At 36.9% G+C, this 23,337-nt stretch overlaps 1 protein-coding gene across 4 annotated transcripts in view; it reads left to right on the plus strand.

Moving 5' to 3' along the window:
• LOC135222673 (phospholipid-transporting ATPase ABCA3-like) overlaps positions 1-23,337 on the plus strand; it is a 177,648-nt gene that overhangs the window by 82,563 nt on the left and 71,748 nt on the right. For 3 of the 4 annotated variants that reach the window (XM_064260831.1, XM_064260834.1, XM_064260832.1), the window contains 2 exons: positions 17,566-17,661; positions 20,145-20,287. In XM_064260831.1, coding sequence (XP_064116901.1) covers positions 17,566-17,661; positions 20,145-20,287 — 239 coding nt within the window. Of the gene's footprint in view, positions 1-15,621; positions 15,969-17,565; positions 17,662-20,144; positions 20,288-23,337 lie in introns of those variants that run through there. The other variant, XM_064260833.1, reaches the window with a different exon arrangement.

Consider the following 23,337-nt stretch of genomic DNA (forward strand, 5'->3'; position numbering starts at 1 on the left):
TATCCTTTGTAAGTGTAAATGTCTATGTGGCTGTTACAGTGTAATAGATACGTGCATGTGTGTGTGTGTGTGTGTGTGTGTGTGCAAATATGAGTATGTTCGTTTATGCGCCGGATGATTTCGAGTCTGCTCCTGGTGTTTTACTGTGTGTACTTTCCCACTTAATGATATGCCTCAATGTTTATTTTAGAAATTATACTTGTAACTTATGTTATAAATGCTGTATTTAGACGCAGCTTCTTATAAGTAGATGAAAACATCCTGAACGAGCGCTGATTTCATTTCTCCCTGGTTTCATTTCTGTAGACTGGTATCGCAACGACTACTATACATGAAATAAGTTAAGAACTACGGAAAGTGTTGTATATAATGTCAAGGCCGGATCAGACATCGGCGAATCGAGCCCGCGACCGTCGTAAATGCCGTATTACGACCGAATTACGATCAAGTCTCCACGTTTCCTCACACTGTCGTAGAGTTTCACGACGTCCGCCGAGTGATTGCGATAACTAGCGCTGCTGCATTTAGTAGTCGCGGTTGAGCCACAACAACTGTCAAAAGTCTTCATGTCGTCCCGACTTACGCAAGCGTTCCGTCGACGTACGAGAGTGTGTCTTAAGGCACTAAAGAAAACTTCAAGTTTGGTGATCTGCTCAGCGGAAATATGTTAAATCCACGAAAGGATATCTAGTCTCTACCTCGGTCAGTTTTTGTGAGGCGAAGTAGATTCTCCGTCGTGAGATAGAAGGAATAAATCGAGACTCGTCACACCCATTACAAATAAATAATAATAATCGATCTCGTTAGAAGACTCCATTCTAGCAGTCTTTCCTACTACCTTCAAAACCATCCCACTATAACAACGGCTTTTGGAGGAGTAATTATTGGCCTAGACTTAGAATACGGGGCGATCGGTCTAGATCACCGTATGTCTTGGTTTTATTGCAAAAATCCCATTTATTGTGAATCCGCTCCAGATACGAAAGGAGACTTTCACATCGATATCACACACAAACACGTCACACGCCCAAGGCTTGTCTTCAAAACAGTATCGGAATTCAATAAGGGAACAGATTACATAATGTCTGGCGAAACTGTCATTCGTCATTTGATGATTTGAGTATGGAAAGAGCAGGGTTGTAGGTCTTTGGAATTTAGACGCACTTGAAGGAGGTAACTTGTAAAGTTTTAACGTGACGAAAATTCACAATTTCAAATAAACCAAAGTGTCGATAAGCAATTATTTCTATCTTTTGCTACAGAAAATATACAATATTTTACAATTTTAACAGAATTACATTCAGAATTTTATCCAAGTTGACTTAAATTTAAGCAATATGAGTTTGGTGGGAGGTGGGGATACAAGTTCGGTTTTGACGGCAAATAGAATGTTTTGATTGTTTACTTGGTTTTGATACTGATCCTTAAAAACGTAAAAAATACTTTTTCTTACGCTCTCTCAATAAATAAATACATATATGCAAATATATAATATTTATTTAAATATATCAATACATACGTGTATATATATACATTTTAATATATAGTGAATAAATGTATTATGGGTAAAATGAACGAACTTTTTCTAATTATCATGAAAAATGTCATTAGAAAAGTTAACTGAATTGAGTAAATAATAGCTAATAATGGAATATAGACAGCTAAAACTCCTAGGTCTTAAAGTTGATTTTTAATATTGTAGAAGTAAAATCAAAGTGAATGATGAACTTAGAATAAATGTCCGGATATGAAAGGTAGAGCTTATAAGTTGCAGGAGCTAAAGAGTAAATTCGATAAGAAACAAGTAAAAAAAATGCTTTCCTGTACAGCGTATAATCAAGGCCATCGGTGGCCTCGGTATATTGCTGGTGGTGGCCTGTGTTGTTGCGTTGCCAGAAGCACGATTAAGGCTAAATTTAACCTTTAATATAATAAAACCTACTGAATCTAGAGGGCTGCAATTTGGTATATTTGATGGTTGGAGGGTGGATGATCAATATAGCAATTTGCAGCTCTCTAGCCTCAGTAGCTTTTAAGACCTGAGGGCGGACAGAAAAAGTTTTCTTTAACAGAACACTTAAAACGAAGAGAAAGCCGTATTAAGCTACGGAAGACGGAGATGCATAGGATGAGGAAGTTGGTGAGGGAAGTGAGGAACTAATGGAATAAAGGAGAGTGCATGTAATAAGGGAGTTGGTTAGGAAAATGAGTAATTAATGAATGAAGGAGAGTGCATATAATAAGGGAGTTGGTTAGGAAAATGAGTAATTAATGAATGAAGGAGATGCAATAATTAATAGAAAGTGTAGGATTGAGTAATTATGAATTCGAGGCGAGCATATAATAAGGGAGTTGGTTAGGAAAATGAGTAATTAATGAATGAAGGAGAGTGCATATAATAAGGGAGTTAGTTAGGAAAATGAGTAATTAATGAATGAAGGAGAGTGCATATAATAAGGGAGTTGGTTAGGAAAATGAGAAATGAATGAATGATGGAGAGTGCATATAAGGAAATTGACTAGGAAAATGAGTGGCTAATAAAAGGGAGAGTGCGTACAATAAGGAAATTAGTTAGGAAAATGAGTAACCGTTGGAATAAGGAGAGTGCACACGATAAAGAAAATGAATAATACATATGTACGGAATACTGCCGTGCGAGCTGAGATAAAAGAAAAGAAAAAAAAAAAAAAAAAAAAAAAAGAGGCAAAAATATAAGGACCATATGAAGAAAGTGCAAAGCAAACAGACAGAACGAAAGAGGAGACTCACGATTTCACTTTTACGGAAAACGAGACCACACGAACGTTAATAACGGGGCAGCAGCTGTATGAAAGAAAAGGGAAGGTTATGGGTGTGTGGGAGAATATACTTTAAGAAAACGAGACGATAAAAAATGTCGTGAGAATTCGGACGAGCGCGAACGAGCGATCGTTCGTGACGATCACTTGTCGTCTCGCTGGCCGGCAAAATTGGAGACATTTTTTTTCTTTTTTTTTTGGCAAGTGTTTTTACTTTCTCTGTGGGAATCTCTGGACGCTGTGGTTAAGGTGTAAACTGCTGAGTTGTAGTCTTATGCCCTTTGGGAGTGAAAGACTTCAGTAGCGATTTGGTCGTGACACCGAACGGATTTGTGTGCGTAACTCCTCGCTGTTTTGACGGATTGGTCGGACTGCTGGGATAAAGGATAATATACCCCGTGGCCTTCTCTGCCCGGTCCTTATTCTTAGCCCCCCCAAAAATGGAAGGAAATTCTAGCAGTATATATGGCGCTGCAGTCTGGTATCTTAAGAATATCATCATCGAAAGCCAGACTGCTACAAGACCAACCTTCTAATAAGGATAGCAGCAGCAACCGGATACCGAAAAAAGAAAGACGGGAGTAAAGAATAATCTACATAAGAGAAACGACAAAGAAAGTAAATTAAGATCCAAATAAATAAAGGATGAGAACAAGCCTACCACCACAGCTTGTTGGCAGTTCATTGTGAATGTTCTTCCGTGCTCGAGAAAGTGAATTATCTCTGTGATACATTTTGCGAGAGTTAATCCGTTAGATACGTGTCGTTGCAAATTATATTAATTCGTCTGTTTCATCAGCTCTCTGTTTCATTGAGATTTTAAGACTTTCGCGTAGACATCTGTTTAAAACTAAGATTTCTAATACTTTGGTGATTTTTTCTATTTTAGGTGGAAAGAGAGAGCTTTCCGTCTTGTAAAGTATTTAATGAATTGGAGCAGAATTATTCTAAGGGAAGTTCCATATTTTCGTTCTTGAGTTTTGTAAAGGACGAATTTTGATTTTACCAAGTAACTGATATTTTTCTATTTGACCTGTTGTGCATCTCGCTGAACTTGTAAATTTTATCACTGGTAGTTTAGACCGATGTTCATTCTCTGTTTTTGAGAGTCGACTATATATATATATATATATATATATATATATATATATATATTATCATATTTGTATGGCAACTCGACATAAACGGATGCTGCCGATGCTTTGTATTTTTTTTTGTAATATTATTTGCAGAATGGGTAAAAAAGAAATTCGATGCCACAGCCATTTCTTTCCAATTTTTATTTCTCTCTCGCTCCCTTTTTTCGATTTAACAGTATCCCGGACACCTCTCAAGCACCATTGACGGTAAAAGGCTTTGGATAACTATTGGTTCTAGAAAGACGCGAATGTTTTACAAGAATTTCAAGCAATGTTACAATTGTAAATGTTTCAACCGATGCAAATCTTACACCAGTCTGTTTGTTCCTGCCTTTCTGTGTGCAGTGCTTCTGTTACGCTTTGAATAACTGTTCTGGATCGTATTTTTGTATGTTTATCATTTGATGTGGAACTCATCATTACCTCTCTTCGCGTTCCTCAAGTTAAAGTTGCTTGGTTTTAGTTCTCTGCCCCTTTAAGGTGCTCGGGCGAAAGTCGGGCGTGAAATACAGAGTTTCGTCTTTATCATGTCTCTCTCACTTGATGAGCATTTCAAGAATGCATCTTTGTCATGTTTCTCACTTATTGTCGCTTTCTGGATTGCGTATTCTTCGCGATCCTCATTCAATATGGGGCTCAGCTATACATGTTTTTGTAATGTTTCTCATTTAAAACGCGAATCATGATATCGCCTTTTCTTCAAAGAAATGTCTTTGGTACTCAGTCCTTCGTGGTCATGGAAGGATTGTGGGTGTAACCTGCCCTTGTCGTCAACTTGGGCGTGGGTAAGTAGGTACGAGGGCACTTTGGGATTTTACTCTGGTTCTTTCCAGAGTTACTCTGTATAATGATAATAATAATAAAGAAAGAAGCTAAGAGGACGTTAGACATTGCTTTAATGATATTAGGTTTCCAGTTACGCAGGAATTCGAATTTCATAATGTAGATTAGATGTGGGCTAAGAAAGGCCCGAATGACTTGAATATTTTCCGGTTTTAGCCACTGTATTTGGTGTTTAAATTGTATTGGCAGTTGCGTAGTTTTGCGTTATATCAATTAGCCAAGGTCTGGTCGCGTTAATATTAGGTTTTGATGGCGTGGACGGAATGAACGCTCGAAGTTCATAATCGTATCGCCATTGTTGCTGTAATCGCAAATAATACTGTTGACATCGTTGTTTCCTTATAAGGAATTGGTGTAAATTGGTGTGTGTGTATATTATATATATATATATATATATATATATATATATATATGTATGTATATGTATATATATATATATTTATATATATATGTATACATAGATATATATATATATATATATATATATATATATATATGTAAATGCGCATACGCAATGTGAGTTTGTGTATTATCACTATGACTTTTGATACATTTTTTTTTATCTTTCATAACGTATTGCCACGCTAGTTTTCGAAACCTCGTTCAGTAATTTATTGTCCATTTAAGCTTGATGCATATCAACCCCCTTTTACAGTGAATATGAGTAAAAAAAAATACGCTGAAGTCTCAGTCTACGTTATTATTTGTCAGATTACGTTACATGTTACATGAGACTTTCGATTTTCAACGGTGTTCTCTTTACAGTTTGAGAAGAGAAGAGAGAGAGAGAGAGAGAGAGAGAGAGAGAGAGAGAAAGAAATACTGTTATAACAAATACTGAAAGGATGAAAGACAGTGATAAAAGAATTAATCCATATAACAATTTATGAGAGAGAGAGAGAGAGAGAGAGAGAGATCTAGCTCATAATCAGCGTGTCGTATCGTCGTAGCTTTCCTTTTTTTTTATTTTCTTTTTTTTTACTCGTAACGTACGAATCGAGAGTGAAAGTGAAAGGCCAGCGAGTGAGCGAGCAAGCGAGCGGCGGTGTAGTTATGGCGAGCAAGAGAAATAACGCGTGAACCGATTTGCCGAAGATGAGGCGACTAACTCTGCTCCGTGAGAGAAAGGAACTACGTATAACTACTCGGCCGGGGAGACAAGTCAGTCCGAGAGAGAGAAAATCCGAAAGTGAACGTTTGGGAGGACGTCTTAGTAGTAGTAGTCCGTTTGTATCGATTGAGAGTATGTGTATATACATATATATATGAAAAAATTGATCACGAAGTATATAAAACGTGATGTTGTGTATAAATAAAGGTTTTTTTGCCACGAAGGAAAAAATGAAAAAAGCGAGATAGCTGACTACTTTCGGTCCGAATAGGGAGCCCGAAAAGTTACTCGGGCGATCTCGCTTTTTCATTTTTTCCTTCGTGGCAAAAAAACTTTTATACATAATATATATATATATATATATATATATATATATATATATATATACATATATATATATATATATATATATATATAATATATACTTCTATATATATATATATACTATATATATAATATCTATATTATATATATATATATATATATATATATATAAAATATAAAATATATATTTATATATATAATATATATATATATATAATATATGATATATATATATAAAACATCTTTATTTATAACATATAATATATATATATATATATATATAATATATATATATATATAATATCTATATTTATATATATATACATATATATATATGATATATCTATATAATCTATAATATATATATATGATATATATAAAAAACCATCTATCATATATAACTATATAATATAATAAATTATAGTATATATATATATATATATATATATATAGTATATACATATATATTATAGATATATATATATATAATATATATATATATTATATATATATATATATAATATATATATATACATACATACATACATACAGAGAGAGAGAGGAGAGAGAGAGAGAGAGAGAGAGAGAGAGAGAGAAAGAGAGACATCGAATATTTATCGCCATGCCCACAGACTAACCTATATCGAAAGAGTGATGTAGCGCCAATGTTAATTGCCACAAATCAATCAGTCGAATTTATGAAAGACTGAATCCGTATGAAAATATAAAGGAGAGAGAGAGAGAGAGAGAGAGATTGTGCATGATAATGTAGGAAAAGACAAGCAGTGACACAACCACATTCATTAGATTTCGCAAGGTGGCTGACCACTGAAAACAATTGCTTAATAAAATCACTTTGGAAAAAAATTTCATTGTATATCTTCGCGGTAGAACATTGATTTTAGTGCTGGCACGATGTTTACAGAATGCATTGTTTATTAAATGAAAATAAATGCATTTCGTAGCTCTTCTGTATGTGATAGTGGTTTTTTGTTGATTTTTTTACACTGTACCGTATATTTGACATGGAAAGACTAGGTATGTGTATCCAGTAGCTTTTAAAGTATTTACTGATTTTTTGACGAGGTATTTAACATGAAAACTTCTGAGTAATTTGAATATGAGACTGAATTAACTGTAAGATCGTTGTATGTGGTTGGAGATAATCATTTATTCATTAAAAGTGTCGTCTCGTATGATTTGAATACCCCAAAAGGCATCAACGGTTGCGTTTAATTTTTTTTTTATTCCAGCGACGTAAAGATGCTAGAAATGATATCAATAATCAGTTCTCTCATTCCAGGACATTTCGACGTTACTGTTTTGGTCCAACTTATTTTTGACGTGATACTTTATATATAAAAAATCAGTATTTTTTACTTATTAACAGAAAAAAAATCAGTATTTTTGACGTTGACGTAATAACAGAAAAATCAGCATTTTTGATGAACAGAAAAAAAATCGTGTTTTTGGCGTATTAACAGAAATAATCAGTATTTTTGACGTATTAACATTAAAAAATAAGTTTCTGACGTATTAACAGAAGATTTTAGTATTTTTGACGCATTAACAGAAAAAAAGATCAGTATTTTTGTCGTATTAAAAAATAACTATTTTAGCGTTTTAAAAAAATCAGTATTTTTTACGTATTTACAGAAAAAAAATAGTATTTTTGACGCATTAACAGAAATATAAAAAAACAACAACCGTATTTTATACTTACTACAAGAAGTAAAAAAAAAAAAAAAACAATTTTTTACTTAACAGAAATAAGAAAAAGTTTTTTTTTCTTTATAAAAAAAAAGAAATAAAAAAAACTCAGTCAGCCACAAAGCGTGGTGAAATGGGACGGTCATTTAAATTAATAATAATAATAATAATAATAATAATATTTTATTGAAATAATGGCAGAATTCACAGAATTGATTTTGTACAATATTCTTTCAATTCTCCTTATGATTTTTCTTTCTGGCACGCTGGTATTATAAAGCAGCTGTCCAATGTTCATCGTGCTGTAGGTCGTCAACAGAAAATTCGGGCGGGCTGGTGTTATCAAAAGCAAAACTGGTTATCAGGGACAGGCTGGGGGTCGTCAACAGGTATACAGGTGGGTTTCGTAGATCGGGAACAGGCCGTAGTCGTCAGGGGTCTATCCGGTGGTATTTCTTGTTATTTCTTCTTTTCCTGGTTTTTCAAGGCGTCTACATGTTTCGGCCACCTCGTTTGGCCATCTCGGGACGGGATCGCTGAGTGCAATGGTCTGTGCAGATGTATTCAACGCTATTTACTTGCATTCGGTTGGCTTGAAGAAACGGGTACCTCACTTTTCATTGGGCAAATACCTGTGACGTCACGAGCGATGTCATCAGGGGGCCCGTTGCTGGTTGGCTGTCCTCTTCGTGGGCGGAGCCTCATCCTTATTGGTGATGGTGGAGGTCCCCTCGAAGGGCGTGCTACCAGGTCGTCCTCAGGGCGAGAGCTTGAGCTGCGATCACCCTCAGGGTTACTAGGGACGTCCCTCAGGATGAGAGCTAATGCTTCTATCATCTCAGGATCCCTCTGGTGCGATGGTCGTTGTGGGGCGGTGTCTGCTGCTCTCCTGACGGCGGTGGGGAGGAGGAAGGTCTCCTGTGTGATGTTTAAACTGGGCTTCTCCCTCCGATGTGCAGTGCTTCTAAGATTCGCAAACGACGTAGATAGGGTGCCTGGTCGATAACCTCGAAGTTACCGACGATGTCGCTGCGTCGGATTCTTTTATTATGGGCAGTCCTTGCATGATTAAATACCGCTCCTTCCTGCGCGTGACAGGAGATCCTCTTGGAGAGGCGCATTGACGTCATCCCGAGTAAGTTCCGAGGCATCCTCGGATTGTTGGGCACGTGTTATCTGTAAATGACGTTCGTCCTCTTCAAGGGATCCTGCAACGGTGCGGGGTTATTTTTCATAATAAGACTGCATGTTTTTTTACTTGTATAAAATATGATCAAGTTGATCTGCTTGTTGGTTGTCGGTCGGAGAAACGTGATTCCTGATTATTTCCCGTAGGGCTCGCTCGTCTTCTTTATACCGCCGATGGAAGGTGCCCTTGTAGAAAAAAATTAATTTTCTGCTGGGGGTCTGGGCGGGTTCCTGTAGGTACCATTCTTCCATGCTCTTCCTGAAGACGTTCTGGATGCTTCGGTGGTGTGTCCGTTGTTTACTAGGACCTGGGCTGCACGTTCCATCTCCTTATGGGTGTCTGCCCATGTTGAACAATGGGAAAGAGCTCTTCCTGACGTAGGCGCTGATGGTGGTGTCCTTATAGCGTTCAGGGCATTCACTCTCGCCGTTCAGACACATTCCCTTAGGTTCGGGCTTCGTGTAAACCCGTGTAGCGAACGCACCCATCCTTCTGTTCAACCAGGACGTCCAGGAAGGGAAGACGGCCATCACGGCTATATTTCGATGGTAAATCGTAAACGGCTGTTGGTGGTGGGAAGGCTTGACGTATTTCCTCGATCTCCTCCCTCGTTCCTGCTTGGATGAAAGGTCATCTATATATCTTACGTATATAGATGGCTTCCTAATGCTCCTAAAGACACGCTCCTCCACCATGCCCATGTAAAAGTTCGCAAACAGGACCCCGAGGGGGGATCCCATCGCTACACCATCGATTTGTAAGTACATATGGCCATGGTGGTTAATGAAGGGAGCCTTCTTGGTGCATATTTCCAGCACCAAGAAGGCTCCCTTCATTAACCACCATGGCCATATGTTACTTACAAATCGATGGTGTAGCGATGGGATCCCCCCTCGGGGTCCTTGTTTGCGAACATTTTACATGGGCATGGTGGAGGAGCGTGTCTTTAGGAGCATTAGGAAGCCATCTATATACGTAAGATATATAGATGACACTTTCATCCAAGCAGGAACGAGGGAGGAGATCGAGGAAATACGTCAAGCCTTCCACACCAACAGCCGTTTACGATTTACCATCGAATATAGCCGTGATGGCCGTCTTCCTTCCTGGACGTCCTGTTGAACAGAAGGAGGGTGCGTTCGCTAACACGGGTTTACACGAAGCCCACGAACCTGGGAATGTGTCTGAACGGCGAGAGTGAATGCCCTGAACGCTATAAGGACACCACCATCAGCGCCTACGTCAGGAGAGCTCTTTCCCATTGTTCAACATGGGCAGACACCCATAAGGAGATGGAACGTGCAGCCCAGGTCCTAGTAAACAACGGACACACCAACCGAAGCATCCAGAACGTCTTCAGGAAGAGGCATGGAAGAATGGTACCTACAGGAAACCCCGCCCAGAACCCCCAGCAGAAAATTAATTTTTCTACAAGGGCCACCTTCCATCGGCGGTATAAAGAAGACGAGCGAGCCCTACGGGAAAATAATCAGGAATCAAGTTTCTCCGACCGACACCAACAAGCAGATCAAACTTGATCATACTTTTATACAAGTAAAAAAACATGCAGTCTTATTATGATAACCCCGCACCGTTGCAGGATCCCTTGAAGAGGACGAACGTCATTTACAGATACACGTGCCCAATCCGAGGATGCCTCGGAAACTTACATCGGGATGACGTCAATGCGCCTCTCCAAGAGGATCTCCGTCACGCGCAGGAAGGCAGCGGTATTTAATCATGCAAGGACTGCCCATAATAAAAGAATCCGACGCAGCGACATCGTCGGTAACTTCGAGGTTATCGACAGCACCGATCTACGTCGTTTGCGAAATCTTAGAAGCACTGCACATCGGGAGGAGGGAGAAGCCCCAGTTTAAAACATCACACAGGAGACCTTCCTCCTCCCCCCCACCGCCGTCAGGAGAGCAGCAGACACCGCCCCACAACGACCATCGCACCAGAGGGATCCTGAGGATGATAGAAGCATTAGCTCTCATCCTGAGGACGTCCCTAGTAACCCTGAGGGTGATCGCAGCTCAAGCTCTCGCCCTGAGGACGACCTGGTAGCACGCCCTTCGAGGGGACCTCCACCATCACCAATAAGGATGAGGCTCCGCCCACGAAGAGGACAGCCAACCAGCAGCAACGGGCCCCCTGATGACATCGCTCGTGACGTCACAGGTATTGCCCAATGAAAAAGTGAGGTACCCGTTTCTTCAAGCCAACCGAATGCAAATAAATAGCGTGAATACATCTGACACAGACCATTGCACTCAGCGATCCGTCCCGAAGATGGCCAAAACGAGGTGGCCGAAACATGTAGACGCCTTGAAAACCAGAAAATTTTTTTGAAGAAAAATAACAAGAAATACCGGATAGACCCTGACGACTACGGCCTGTTCCCGATCTACGAAACCCACCTCCCACCGTATACTGTTGACGACCCCAGCCTGTCCCTTGATAAACCCAGTTTTGCTTTTGATAACACAGCCGCCCGAAATTTCTGTTGACGACCTACAGCACGATGAACATTGGACAGCTGCTTTATAATACCAGCGTGCCAGAAAGAAAAATCATAAGGAGAATTGAAAGAATATTGTACAAAATCAATTCTGTGAATTCTGCCATTATTTTCAATAAAACTTGTTTGAAAGAAGGTCTGTTTCCAGCGTACAATAATAATAATAAACAATAATAATAATAATAATAATAATAAAATAATCTAATAAATAAAATATTCAGCTTTGCCAAAATGCCGGAATAATCTCAGGATCCAGTATCAGGTTTTAGACAGTAGCAAAAATGATTGATTTCACGAAGTATGCCATATGAATAGAATAGGACAAAAAGTCCTGAAATACCTTTTGAGAGAAAATGAAAGGATTTTGAATGGGTTTCGTGGATAATAAGCAGCTGATTCAATCAAGGTTTTGAGTCCCCTTTCATCAATATATTAGGTCGTGACGAATTTCTATTGATTACTTGCTTAATGACTGGATGATGACCTTTCATCTTGTCTCAGACGGAGCTAACCATAGCAACGCTCTTGTTTGCCTAATTATCTGGTAACCAAGTGTTGTAGCAACGTCTGCCCACAAGAAATTGAAAATTGACAGCGTAAATATTGGAAATGTACAAAGGATTGATGAGGGGTAAGTGCGTCTCAAACCACTTAGACATAACATCGAACGCGGTTAGATACATTGGCGCTGGGATATTTTTAGTTCGTTACGTCAACAAAACTTGCAAAAGTAATGTTTCTCATGTATGTGTTCGATAACTAATTTTAAGTAGAGGAGCGTGTCTACTTGTCATTTTGAAAAGTGAACAGTTACTCGCTCTCCACGTGGTCTGTTTTATGTGCATTTGCTATTTGAAGCTGTTGAAGAAATTATCATATCGATCGGAAAGGAGAAATATGTCTTGGAATTAGATCAATTACAACGGTTAAGGAGGCTTCTTCCTCTTATGCTCCACATATGAACTGGCGCAAGCACATTGTACTTTTTTCTTTCCTTGACTACTTTGCCCTCCACAAACCTCTAATAATTTCCACCTGCCCTTCATATATATATATATATTATATATATATATATATATATATATATATATATATTATTATATATATACATACATATATATGTGTGTGTATATACATATATATATGTGTGTGTGTATATATATATATATATATATATATATATATATATATATATATATATATATATATACACACACATCGAGCTACAAATTTCCTTTAATATCCAATATGCTTTACCTCGGAATTAGTAATTTTCATGTACTATGTTAACCGAGGGGGAGTTTTTTAGTTGATTATAATTTCGTCGTCTCGTGGGTTCGAACCAGCGTCCAGCAGACAGAGGAGAAATCAGGACTTCAGTGATGTTATCGACTGGGCCAACCCACGAGAGGACAAAATTATTATCCTCTAAAAATTCCCCTTCGGTAAACAAATATGAAAATATATTAATTCCGAGGTAGAGCAATTTGGATAATAAAGGACATCTGTAGCTCGACGTATGTATATGAATCACGGTGAAGTGATAAAAATTTGAATAGGGAAAGCAACACAGTACGGAGTCGGGTACAAAAATAGCTCTCTCCAAAATAGTCAGCTGGTGTTCTTTATCAATGCAACGGGATATTTGTCATTCTGGGGTTTGCCGTACTTAACATTTACATTTAGTGTACTAATAAATCTTTTTAGTATAATCCTTAGTCGGGGTCGCTGTTTTTGAAAAGCCTCTTCCGTCAGTGGTAAATGAATTACTTGGGTGAAGTATAGGCCTACATTGGTAAAAGTTTTCCTTACATAACCATTACACGCAACAATTTTCACCAAGATTTCAACAGCGATTCCTTCAGCACAGCAGTACTACACATGAGCAATGAATAGATTTATTTTATTTTCATTGATTTTTTTAGGTTGCTCTTGGCAACTAATGATAACCTAACTGAATCATCCTCACGCCACATGAAGAGTAATTTTACTATATGTATCTGCGTGCTGCTCTCATTTCCTGTGAGCGTCATATCCGTCCACTGATAGGCATCGGATGGTCATGAGTAACTTGTTTGTTGTTGCGTTTTCTACTTCATTACTGTTTTCCTCGCATGTAATGTCGCTTCTTAGACTTATACAAACGACTGATTGATTTAGCAGTGTGAAAAGGAGTTACGAAACTGGTCACTGAGAGCGGAAATACAAGAGTAATGTAGGTGGTAAATTTATTACTAGAATCATTTAAACTTGCAGTGTGTCACGAAATTTGTAAATTGACTACGGATTCATGTAGCTTGTTAATACCAGGGTTGGTGATTTAAAAAAAAATTAATAAAAAAATCGATGATTTATTTTATTTTTTATTTTTTTATGTTTAAATTTATTTGGTTTGTTTGATTTGTTAGATGTTTTTGCCATCCTTTTTTCATCAAAATGTATTTTATGACAGGATTACTATTGATTTATCTTTTAGGTTTCCAGTTCTGGCCTAAAGTATGTACTTACAATTTTTTTTATATGAAAATAAATAGATGCAACACAGTTATGCTTAAGTTTTTTTTAACTTCCAACCCATATTTTTCAATTTGTTTGCTTTAAAAAAAATGATTTTTTTAAATGAAAAAAGTCAATGCTTTAATCACTTGATTAAATCAGATTGATTTAATCACTGCCAACCCTGGTTAATACTGTTTTACGAATACTTCTTTTATCCTGGTCATATACAATTACAGTAAGTAGCGTTAAATGCAGTTAAGACTGTCCTTATCTTCACAGCCTCGGAACACGCGATCCCTGGCTCACGTTTCGGCTATACTTCGGAGAGTAAAGTGTTATTGGTTTTGTTCATTGATCAGGTCCAAAAATACCGCTCTTTGTAACCTTTTCGTTAGTCTTACTGCAGTAATTCTGTCACGCTCGTTTGTGTGTGTGTGTGTGTGTGTTACAAACATATCCGCTCTGACACGCACATTTCTATAGTGACTTCTTTTTTCTCTCTAATTCTGTAAAGCGAGAGAAAACATGCATAGCAGTATGGAATAATCCCCCAAACCAAGGAAACTATATAAAATAAACAGGTCCCATGCGTAATCGGTACTGATTGATGATGGTATTTAGTAGGTTAAGTGAGTTTCTACAACCAGGTCAAGCCTGCGTTAAAATTTATATTATTATTGTTATTATTTGTTATTCAAATTGCAATAATTAGTGAAGTAAGTGATGTAATTAAGATTATTATTATTATTATTATTATTATTATTATTATTATTATTATTATTGTTGTTGTTGTTGTACTTGGGAAGTAGACCCTTTCTCAAGCATGCTTGAGAGAGGGTCTGCTTCCTAAGTACACTAATATTCGGGTATTATTATTATTATTATTATTATTATTATTATTATTATTATTATTATTATTATTATTATTATTATTATTATTATTATTGCCAGGGTGAAAGGTCAAAGTTCATTTTAAGTTGAAATCGATTGTTGCATAAACACTTCCCCTCATCTAAGATAGAAACTTACTATAGTCTAACAATTTAGTGACAAGACTCGTCATTCTGAAATGGTAATAGTGAATGTAATAAAATAGTATCTATACTGGATATATATAAATATGGCCTTTAAAAGGGTCGGAAAGAAGTCCACAAGAAAAATTAAAAGAAATGATTTTATCATGAACTGACTGATGTTAGGACCTTGATTTCATAACCGATTTGACAATAGAGTAGTGATGTGGAATTAATTAAGAGAAGAAAATGACTCTGTGAAAAAAAAGGAAAACCGTCCCTTTAACCCACAGCCAAATTCCATCCTGTGCAGTAATGAGGTGTTTTCAAGTGCATTTTTTTTCTAACCCGTGAAAACCGAATTCCACTGAACCACAAAAATTACTGTTTACTGGCTCATTTTTTTTTATATTATCTTAATAGTTATTCATGATTTTTCAAATCCCTTCTTTATAAACAGGCGTACTATCTGCTTAGCCTTATTCCCAAAAGCTCTGAAAGGAACGGAGACAATTCCCTGAGTATTGGAGAAGGCTGATGGATCTATGATAAAAAAAAACGACAGGTTCGTGAACGCTGAGGAGAGAGAGAGAGAGAGAGACACTACTTTTATTTACTGTGATGATGAAAAGTGTGTATCTGAAATAGCTAATCTGGATCGTCATAAGTGTTTACTGCTGTGTGGAGTCGTTTAGAAATGCTTCGTTGTAAGTCTTTTGTAGTGAAAATACGACGGTAATAGTTAAGCTTCCCTCAGTCGTACTTCGCCTCTTCTGTCTGGACACAAGATGGTGGTGTCGGCGAGAAGTGTGAGTTCGGTAAGTGACGTGAATAACATGTGACATTATTCGTGTAAGGAAGATTGTGTGTGTGTGTATATAATATATATATATATATATATATATATATATATATATATATATATATATATATACATACATACATATAATATATATCTATGTATGTATGTGTGTGTATGCATGTATATATATATATATATATATATATATATATATATATATATATATATATATATATATATATATATATACTGTGCACAATTACTGGAATGTTTAGTTAAATAAGTAATTTCATCAGTGATAAGAATAACTTAAACACATGACAACCTAACTGATAATCTTCCAAATCCTTATATTTATTTTCTTTGTTTACAAAAATAATTCCTCGGGTATGGGTTTAAACACCTTCCGTACCCGAATAAACTAACTGCTCTCCTTTTATTACAAATTTAAGTCATACACTGAATAACAAATAGCCTTAAACGACAAAAAGTATAAACATGATTTTTCCTCATTTTTCCTGACTAAGACCTTCTTGATCCTCTGTGCAATCATATCCAAACTGACCTGACCTTGAGTAATTCATATGGTTTTGTGCCATTTCTAAATTGGTGTAGTCTGTTCATGAAGTCAGCACTTCTGTAGCTGTGTTCACTATTATTCCTCACTGTTTCTGTATCCCTACATTAAAGGGTCGGTTGCCTGATGTGCCTTTTTCTCCACTGCCTTCTATCAAAGGCGTCATCCTCCACCAAACCTCTTCTCTCCATATCTTCCTTCAGTTTATCTCGCCACCTGATTCTCCCTCACTGTTACTGTATTCACCTGTAAGAGCAGAATACCCTACTGTTGTAATCATTCATGTCACTATTGTTATTCATTACTGTAGTTCACAATGTTTAAAGCACTACTGTTATTGTATTCTGTCATGATGTCAACATCACTACTTCATCTATATATTCGTTCGTGATGCCAATACCGTTATTGTGGTGAAGATATCCACAATGGTGTAAGTATAACTATACTATGTTAACCTGCTCGATTCTCCTTCTCAAACTCTAAGAAGAATCGAGCAGGTTCTCGAAAGCTCTAGTCTTGCATATCCATAGTAGATTCACATCAACCGTGCATCTGATATCTAGGTTAGTCGTTTACGACGCTCCTGATTGGTTGTTGATAAGCCAGTCACAGGGCTGGGAAGTCTCATTCTCTCGAAGTATTCCTCAGGAGGTGGAACATACATCCTGCTTATGTGAACTCTCTCTAGAGAGAGGCAGAGTTTCCGACCTTGTGATTGGCTTATCAAGAGCGTCGTAAGGGACTGGCCTAGACATCAAATGCACGGTTGATGTGAATCTACTATAGTATATATTTACATTTACACCAATGTGGATTTCCTCACCATTTTATTGACTCACGCTATTACAGGATTTTAATGAGTACCACTACTGTTGCTTGGTACTGTAACCTTTCATGATGTCAGTAACAGAACAAATACCACCTTGGCTGTGGACACCAATACTACTAATAGTGTCACTCTGTCCATTAAACGATGTTTGCACATTTATTATCACAGCACCTGAGCAGAATCGTTTCATACGAACTTCTTTTCCAGGGATGGGTTGGGAAAAGGATGGAGAACAGCACATCGGGGTTTCAAAAATTCTGGCTCCTCTTATGGAAAAACTGGTTATTACAACGCAGACGAAAGGTAGGTTGTCCATTCCACGTCCTTGGTTCTCTCTCTCTCTCTCTCTCTCTCTCTCTCTCTCTCTCTCTCTCTCTCTGGGAAGATTCTCAGGGACACTTTCAGATGGATAACCGTCAATTACTTCTCTCTCTTAGGCTGCGTTTACACCGAGCGAATCGAATCGATTCAATTCATGAAGAATCAACACGATTCATGATTCGTCTTGATTCGCCCGCCACACTAATTTCAATGCAACCGTTTACACCAAGCGAATCGGCATGATTTGAGTTGACTCGACTCGCTTGGTGTAACTGGTTACTCGTAACTCTAATAGTGTGGTGAATCAAGACGAATCATGAATCGTGCTGATTTTTCATGAATGGAATCAATTCGATTCGCTTGGAGAAACCGTAGCCTTAAGTTTAAGATTTTCTGATTCTCTGAAATTTTATCTTGTCATTTTTGGTATTTATTTAGGAAATAAAGTCCTTACAAAAGATGAGCAAATTAGTTTAAACAAAAATATCCCAGAGTTTACTAATCAGTATCGCTAAACTTAAAGGTAATTGATTGATTGACTGATTGATTGTAGCTACTAAAACTGGCGTGACAACACCTAGCTTATTGACGCCGTAATAAATTTTAAAAAAGGAAACTAAAAAATAAAAAATAAATAACTTTACAAGTAGTTTCATATGACAAATATCTAAACACACACATATATATATATATATATATATATATATATATAATATATATATATATATAATATATATGCTGCATAATAATATGTATTCACTATACTCTCTATACATACATATTGCATATGTGTACGACTTGAAATTCATTGAGAAAGTCCGCCTCGCCAACAAGGATGCACAACTGCTCCATATTAAAATCCTCACTGAGAATTGTAGCGAGGATAAAATATCCTTCCCTGTCGCATTCCCAGGACAGTTAGCTAATTAATGTCGGCGACCAACAGTAATAGTATAATACCAGTACGAGCATTGAGTTAGTCACGATGATCAAGAATGTCATTACAGTTGGCGCTAGAAAAAAATGCACGGAAATCAATTAGGGTATAGTTATCAAATTATCAAATTAGTCATGGAAACATAAAAGTGAAAAAAAAAAAATTAAAAAAAATAAAAAGTTTTCGGAGAACTTTTGTATTTTAATTATGTTTTCTGTTGATCGTCATTTTTTTTCTCCATGCAGTTAAAAAAAGAGTTGCGCACTTTGCCCGTCTCTTGATCTTTTCGTTTGCAGTAGAATAAATCAGCTGGTATGTCTGTCATGAATGTAAATATCTTTCCGTTAATAATCAATTATCTGACTGCGAATCGTGTAGCAAAATTATTAGAAGCGACAACCCTGTAATGAAAACCTTCGAATTTTAATAACACGATATGTTCTAATGTCAAGTTACGCTTCTCAAACCTTATTGCAATGGCCAATACGGAAGTTTTCTTCCTACGCGTTATTTGCAAGGAATAAACAAACGAAGTATATTGGAACTGTCGGAAGGAGACCAATATTAAAGATCTAATTTTTTCAACTTGTTTTGACAAGAAATTTCCGGTATCAGATCACCAGTACAACGGATCTACTAATTGAAACTAATCTACTAATTGATCGCCTAAGTAAACAACAGTGAAAACCGTTATATCAAAGTGAACAAACAACATGGTAGAAGCCTCAGCAAAATACGATAGATAACTACCACTATCTGTAGGCGCTTCCTTTCTTCAGTCTTACCATGCAACCTCTTAAAATATTCTTAATGTAACTGTGGAGTTTTCTCCCAGTTCAAACTTCATCTCTCTCTCTCTCTCTCTCTCTCTCTCTCTGTGCAACGATAAATGTCCCATGGTATTTCTATAAATTTATTTACTCATTATTTCCCTATTCTCCTTTCTCTCCGAGATTTATTGGTTTCTACTCTGTGTATATTTGCTATTCCCTTCAGTAAAGTAGCATTGCATGTAGTAAAGTATGTTTATGCAGTTATTCTTAAGGAACCTGCATTTTCATGCGAATGTCATATTTCTTATCCTTAACACCCACATCCCAAGTTTTGAGTTCCTTGACTTCCACGTGTTTTTGTAACGTCGCACTTATTTCCAAGTTCATCGAAAATGTATACATTTAAAAGGACTCACTTTCTCCCTTTTAGCAATGATAAACTGGAATTCCTATCTTTTCTCGGTATTTATTAAATTTATTCAAGCTCATCGAAAATGTATATTACATTTAAAAGGACTCACTTTCTCCCTTTTAGCAATGATGACTGGAATTCCTATCTTTTCTCGGTATTTATTAAATTTATTCATATCCCGTATCCCTCCCAACAACAGGTTTAGTGTCAAAGAAAGTATATACACTACAGTTTACGCATTTTCATGTCTTCGACAGCTGTGTTTGAAGGTTGTTCTTCTGTTTTATGTAATTGTTTTGAAGTGACAACTAATCCCGGCGTCCGATGCTCTCTCATCCAACAGATTCAGAGTGTCATAGAGGTAGTCCTGCCCATCGTCTTTTGTATCCTTCTGGTTGTGATAAGGGACTTAGCACCTTCGGAAAACTTTCCTGAACCAACGCATTACAAACCCTTTGAAATCAAGGATTTGCCAGCTAATTTGACGTAAGTAGGAGTCCTTTTTTTTTCCCAGGGTGGTACTTTTGTAATGTTTCTCATTAAGGTACAGTTCAGGATTTTGTAATGTTTCTTATTTAAGGTACAGTTCAGGATTGAGTTTTAGTTTTTCGTTTTATGTGACATAATTTGTGTTTTTGTCATAATAGTGTGAAGAAGAGGCGGTGTGATCTTGTCGCTTTCCTCACTCGAATCACATCATGGGAGTTTCTCATGCCTTTATATTATTGTTATTGTTTTTTTTTTTAACTCAAATTACGCAAGAATTCACAAATAAAAGCCAAACAGGTGATTAAATGCCAACCGTGCCATCACAACAAACGCCCACTTACTGAAAATTTTTAAGAATAAAGTGCACAGTAATTATAGTGTAACCTATAACACTGCGAAAAGTTGACGTAATATATTTAATTTTATACATTCTGTTATCGGGAGTCCTACAGACGGGTTTAAATAAAACAAAAATCGTTTTAATGTTACATTGCGAAAATGTTCGCCAGTCTACTTTAGTACCTAATATTCGGACTCATGAAACCTAACAGTGTGTGTCCCGACCTCCAGCTTACTCGGGTTGCATGGAAGATTTTTCCGCCACGCATAAGTTGTAAACATTATAATCCTAACTTTTAATGTAAATTAAAATGTGCTAAAATCCACTGTCAAATAGAGTCTTGTTTCACCAACAAAAATTAAAATACTTATTTCATTGAAAATAATTTTTCTGTACTGTTTAACAAGCACATTATTTTTTTACATTTCCATTCTAATACATATCCTATCCTAAAATTCTGCCATCTTTAACTCAACGTAAATCACCTTTTTCAGACCTTTTTAGGCTCTTCCATAGACCTTTCCTACTCCCCCAACAACAACCACAAAGTAGTTTATTGGCTTACTCCCCGAGTAAGTGAAAAAACTCATTTCTTGGGGGTACTCAGGTTGGAGGAAGAGCGTTTCAGTCTAAGCGGATTATTTGTGGTGAAAATAGACATTTGAATGATGTAAAACCCTAATGAAACTAGAAATTATATAAACAAATCGAGGAAAAGGAACGAGGATTCCTCTTTTATTCTGCAACAAATTTAAGGTTCTTACACCAAGTAAGCTCATTGTCCATAGGGATATTTCCAGAAATTGTTATAACTGACAATTCGTGGGGTGAAACTCCATTTAACCCATTTTGACTATTTTGCTGTGCCATTATTTTACATGATGCGGTACATTTTTCGCTTTATTATTGTCTGAACGACTGTCTGTATCGTTCGCAAAAACACTGTGTATGGGGTTGTCTGAATGCAAAAGTGGGCGGAGTTTCGTGGTCTGAACGATCTCGGAGGGAATCTGTCACGACCAGGTTGCTGGCTTGCGACTTATGTCTGTCATACACAGGTCGTTCACTATATGGGTTTGTTGTCTGTCGATATAATGCTACCGCGCGCGTCTCCTCTAGAGATTATGCCACGTCTTCCTGAGACAAAATCTTCGTTCAGACTGAAATCGGTGAGGAGATCGTTCATACTGTCTGAATAGTGTGTGTGTGTGTGTGTGTGTCAATAACGTCAGTCGTTCAGTGTATGGGGCCCTTAAGGACCTGGAAGGTAGAACATACTCAAGAAACGCCGTATTTCCTGTAGAAGCACTTTCGAGACCGGATCGTATATTCCCGAACTGTAACCAAGTACCGAAACCTTCCCTAAAAAAAAGCTGGACGCCATTTCTTAAAACTAACCATAGAATCTAATTGAGAACAATCTCTTAATGTTTCCCACCCCCAAATTAACAAGATGTCTCATATTTGAACTAACCTAACCTAACCTAACCCAACCTAACCTACGGGCATGACAAAAAAAAAGAATAGAATAAAATAAAATAAATAAATAAAAGACTGGTGCAATAATAGTAGCCTATATATCTCGTGAACTTGCGACCTGGTCAAACTGAGCTTTCCGAATGCCATCACAAACTGAGAAAAAAACACAAACTACTCATGCTTTTTTAACGGATTTTCTGTAACAGGAAAACAAAGAATTGCTGGCTACTTACTTACCTAGACCGTGCAGCGATGACAGTGACGAGCCTCCTCATTTCATCTCCCCGTAGGGGTGCTAGTGCCGTCAGTGCACCTCATTCGATGCAATGTGGGCATTACTTAAGGTTCTTTGCAGCGTCCCTTCGTCCCCTAGCTGCAACTACTTTCATTCCTTTTACTATACCTCCGTTCATATTCTCTTTCTTCCATCTTGCTGTCCACCCTCTCCTAACAGTTGTTTCATAGTGCAACAGCGAGGTTTTCTTCCTGTTAAACCTTTCAAACCTTTTACTTTCAATTTCCTTTTCAGCGCTGAATGGCCCGGTGCTTGGCTGAATGCCAAAAATCTATGTAAATCAAATCAAATCAAATCAAACCTCATTTCATTTGAAATCACGAAAAGTTGGAGAAGATTAGCCTTTTGCCTTCAGTTCATTATAAAATTACTTGAATATGCGAGGTTGGTGCCATTACAACATTATGGAAGTTATTGTCATGACACTGATTTTAAAACATTAAAAAAAACATAGAAAGGTTAGTGAAAAATAAATTTTATCGCCATATGATTGACTATTAAATAGAGTATTGTAACACAAGTTTACCCTTACCATAAAAAAATTACAGTAGAATATAATACTGGGTTGAGATGGCAAGTTCCGATAACTAGTCTAAACGTAGATTGTATCAAGTATTACCCGTCGACTATTAGTGTTTGTTACTCACGGATGTATACTGTAAGGATAAACATGGCATTTTATTTTACAGATGCCAGAACAGTAAGTTTATGTAACTTTGTTTCAGCAAAGAAATAAAACGTGATTGTAATCTAATTCCCAATCGTTAACTGTCCAAGATAAGCCAGTTATTAAGCGTTTCCGATGAAGTTTATTTTGGTGGCATAGAGCTCAATGTACCACGTGCATTCTGAATTCTGTTATTATCTTTGTTTTCCCTTTTGAAAAAAAGAGATAATTTCGGACGTCTAATGTTACACAAATGACTTCTTGAG

This window comes from Macrobrachium nipponense, chromosome 8 (assembly GCF_015104395.2).
Source record: "Macrobrachium nipponense isolate FS-2020 chromosome 8, ASM1510439v2, whole genome shotgun sequence".
Lineage (NCBI taxonomy): Eukaryota > Metazoa > Arthropoda > Malacostraca > Decapoda > Palaemonidae > Macrobrachium > Macrobrachium nipponense.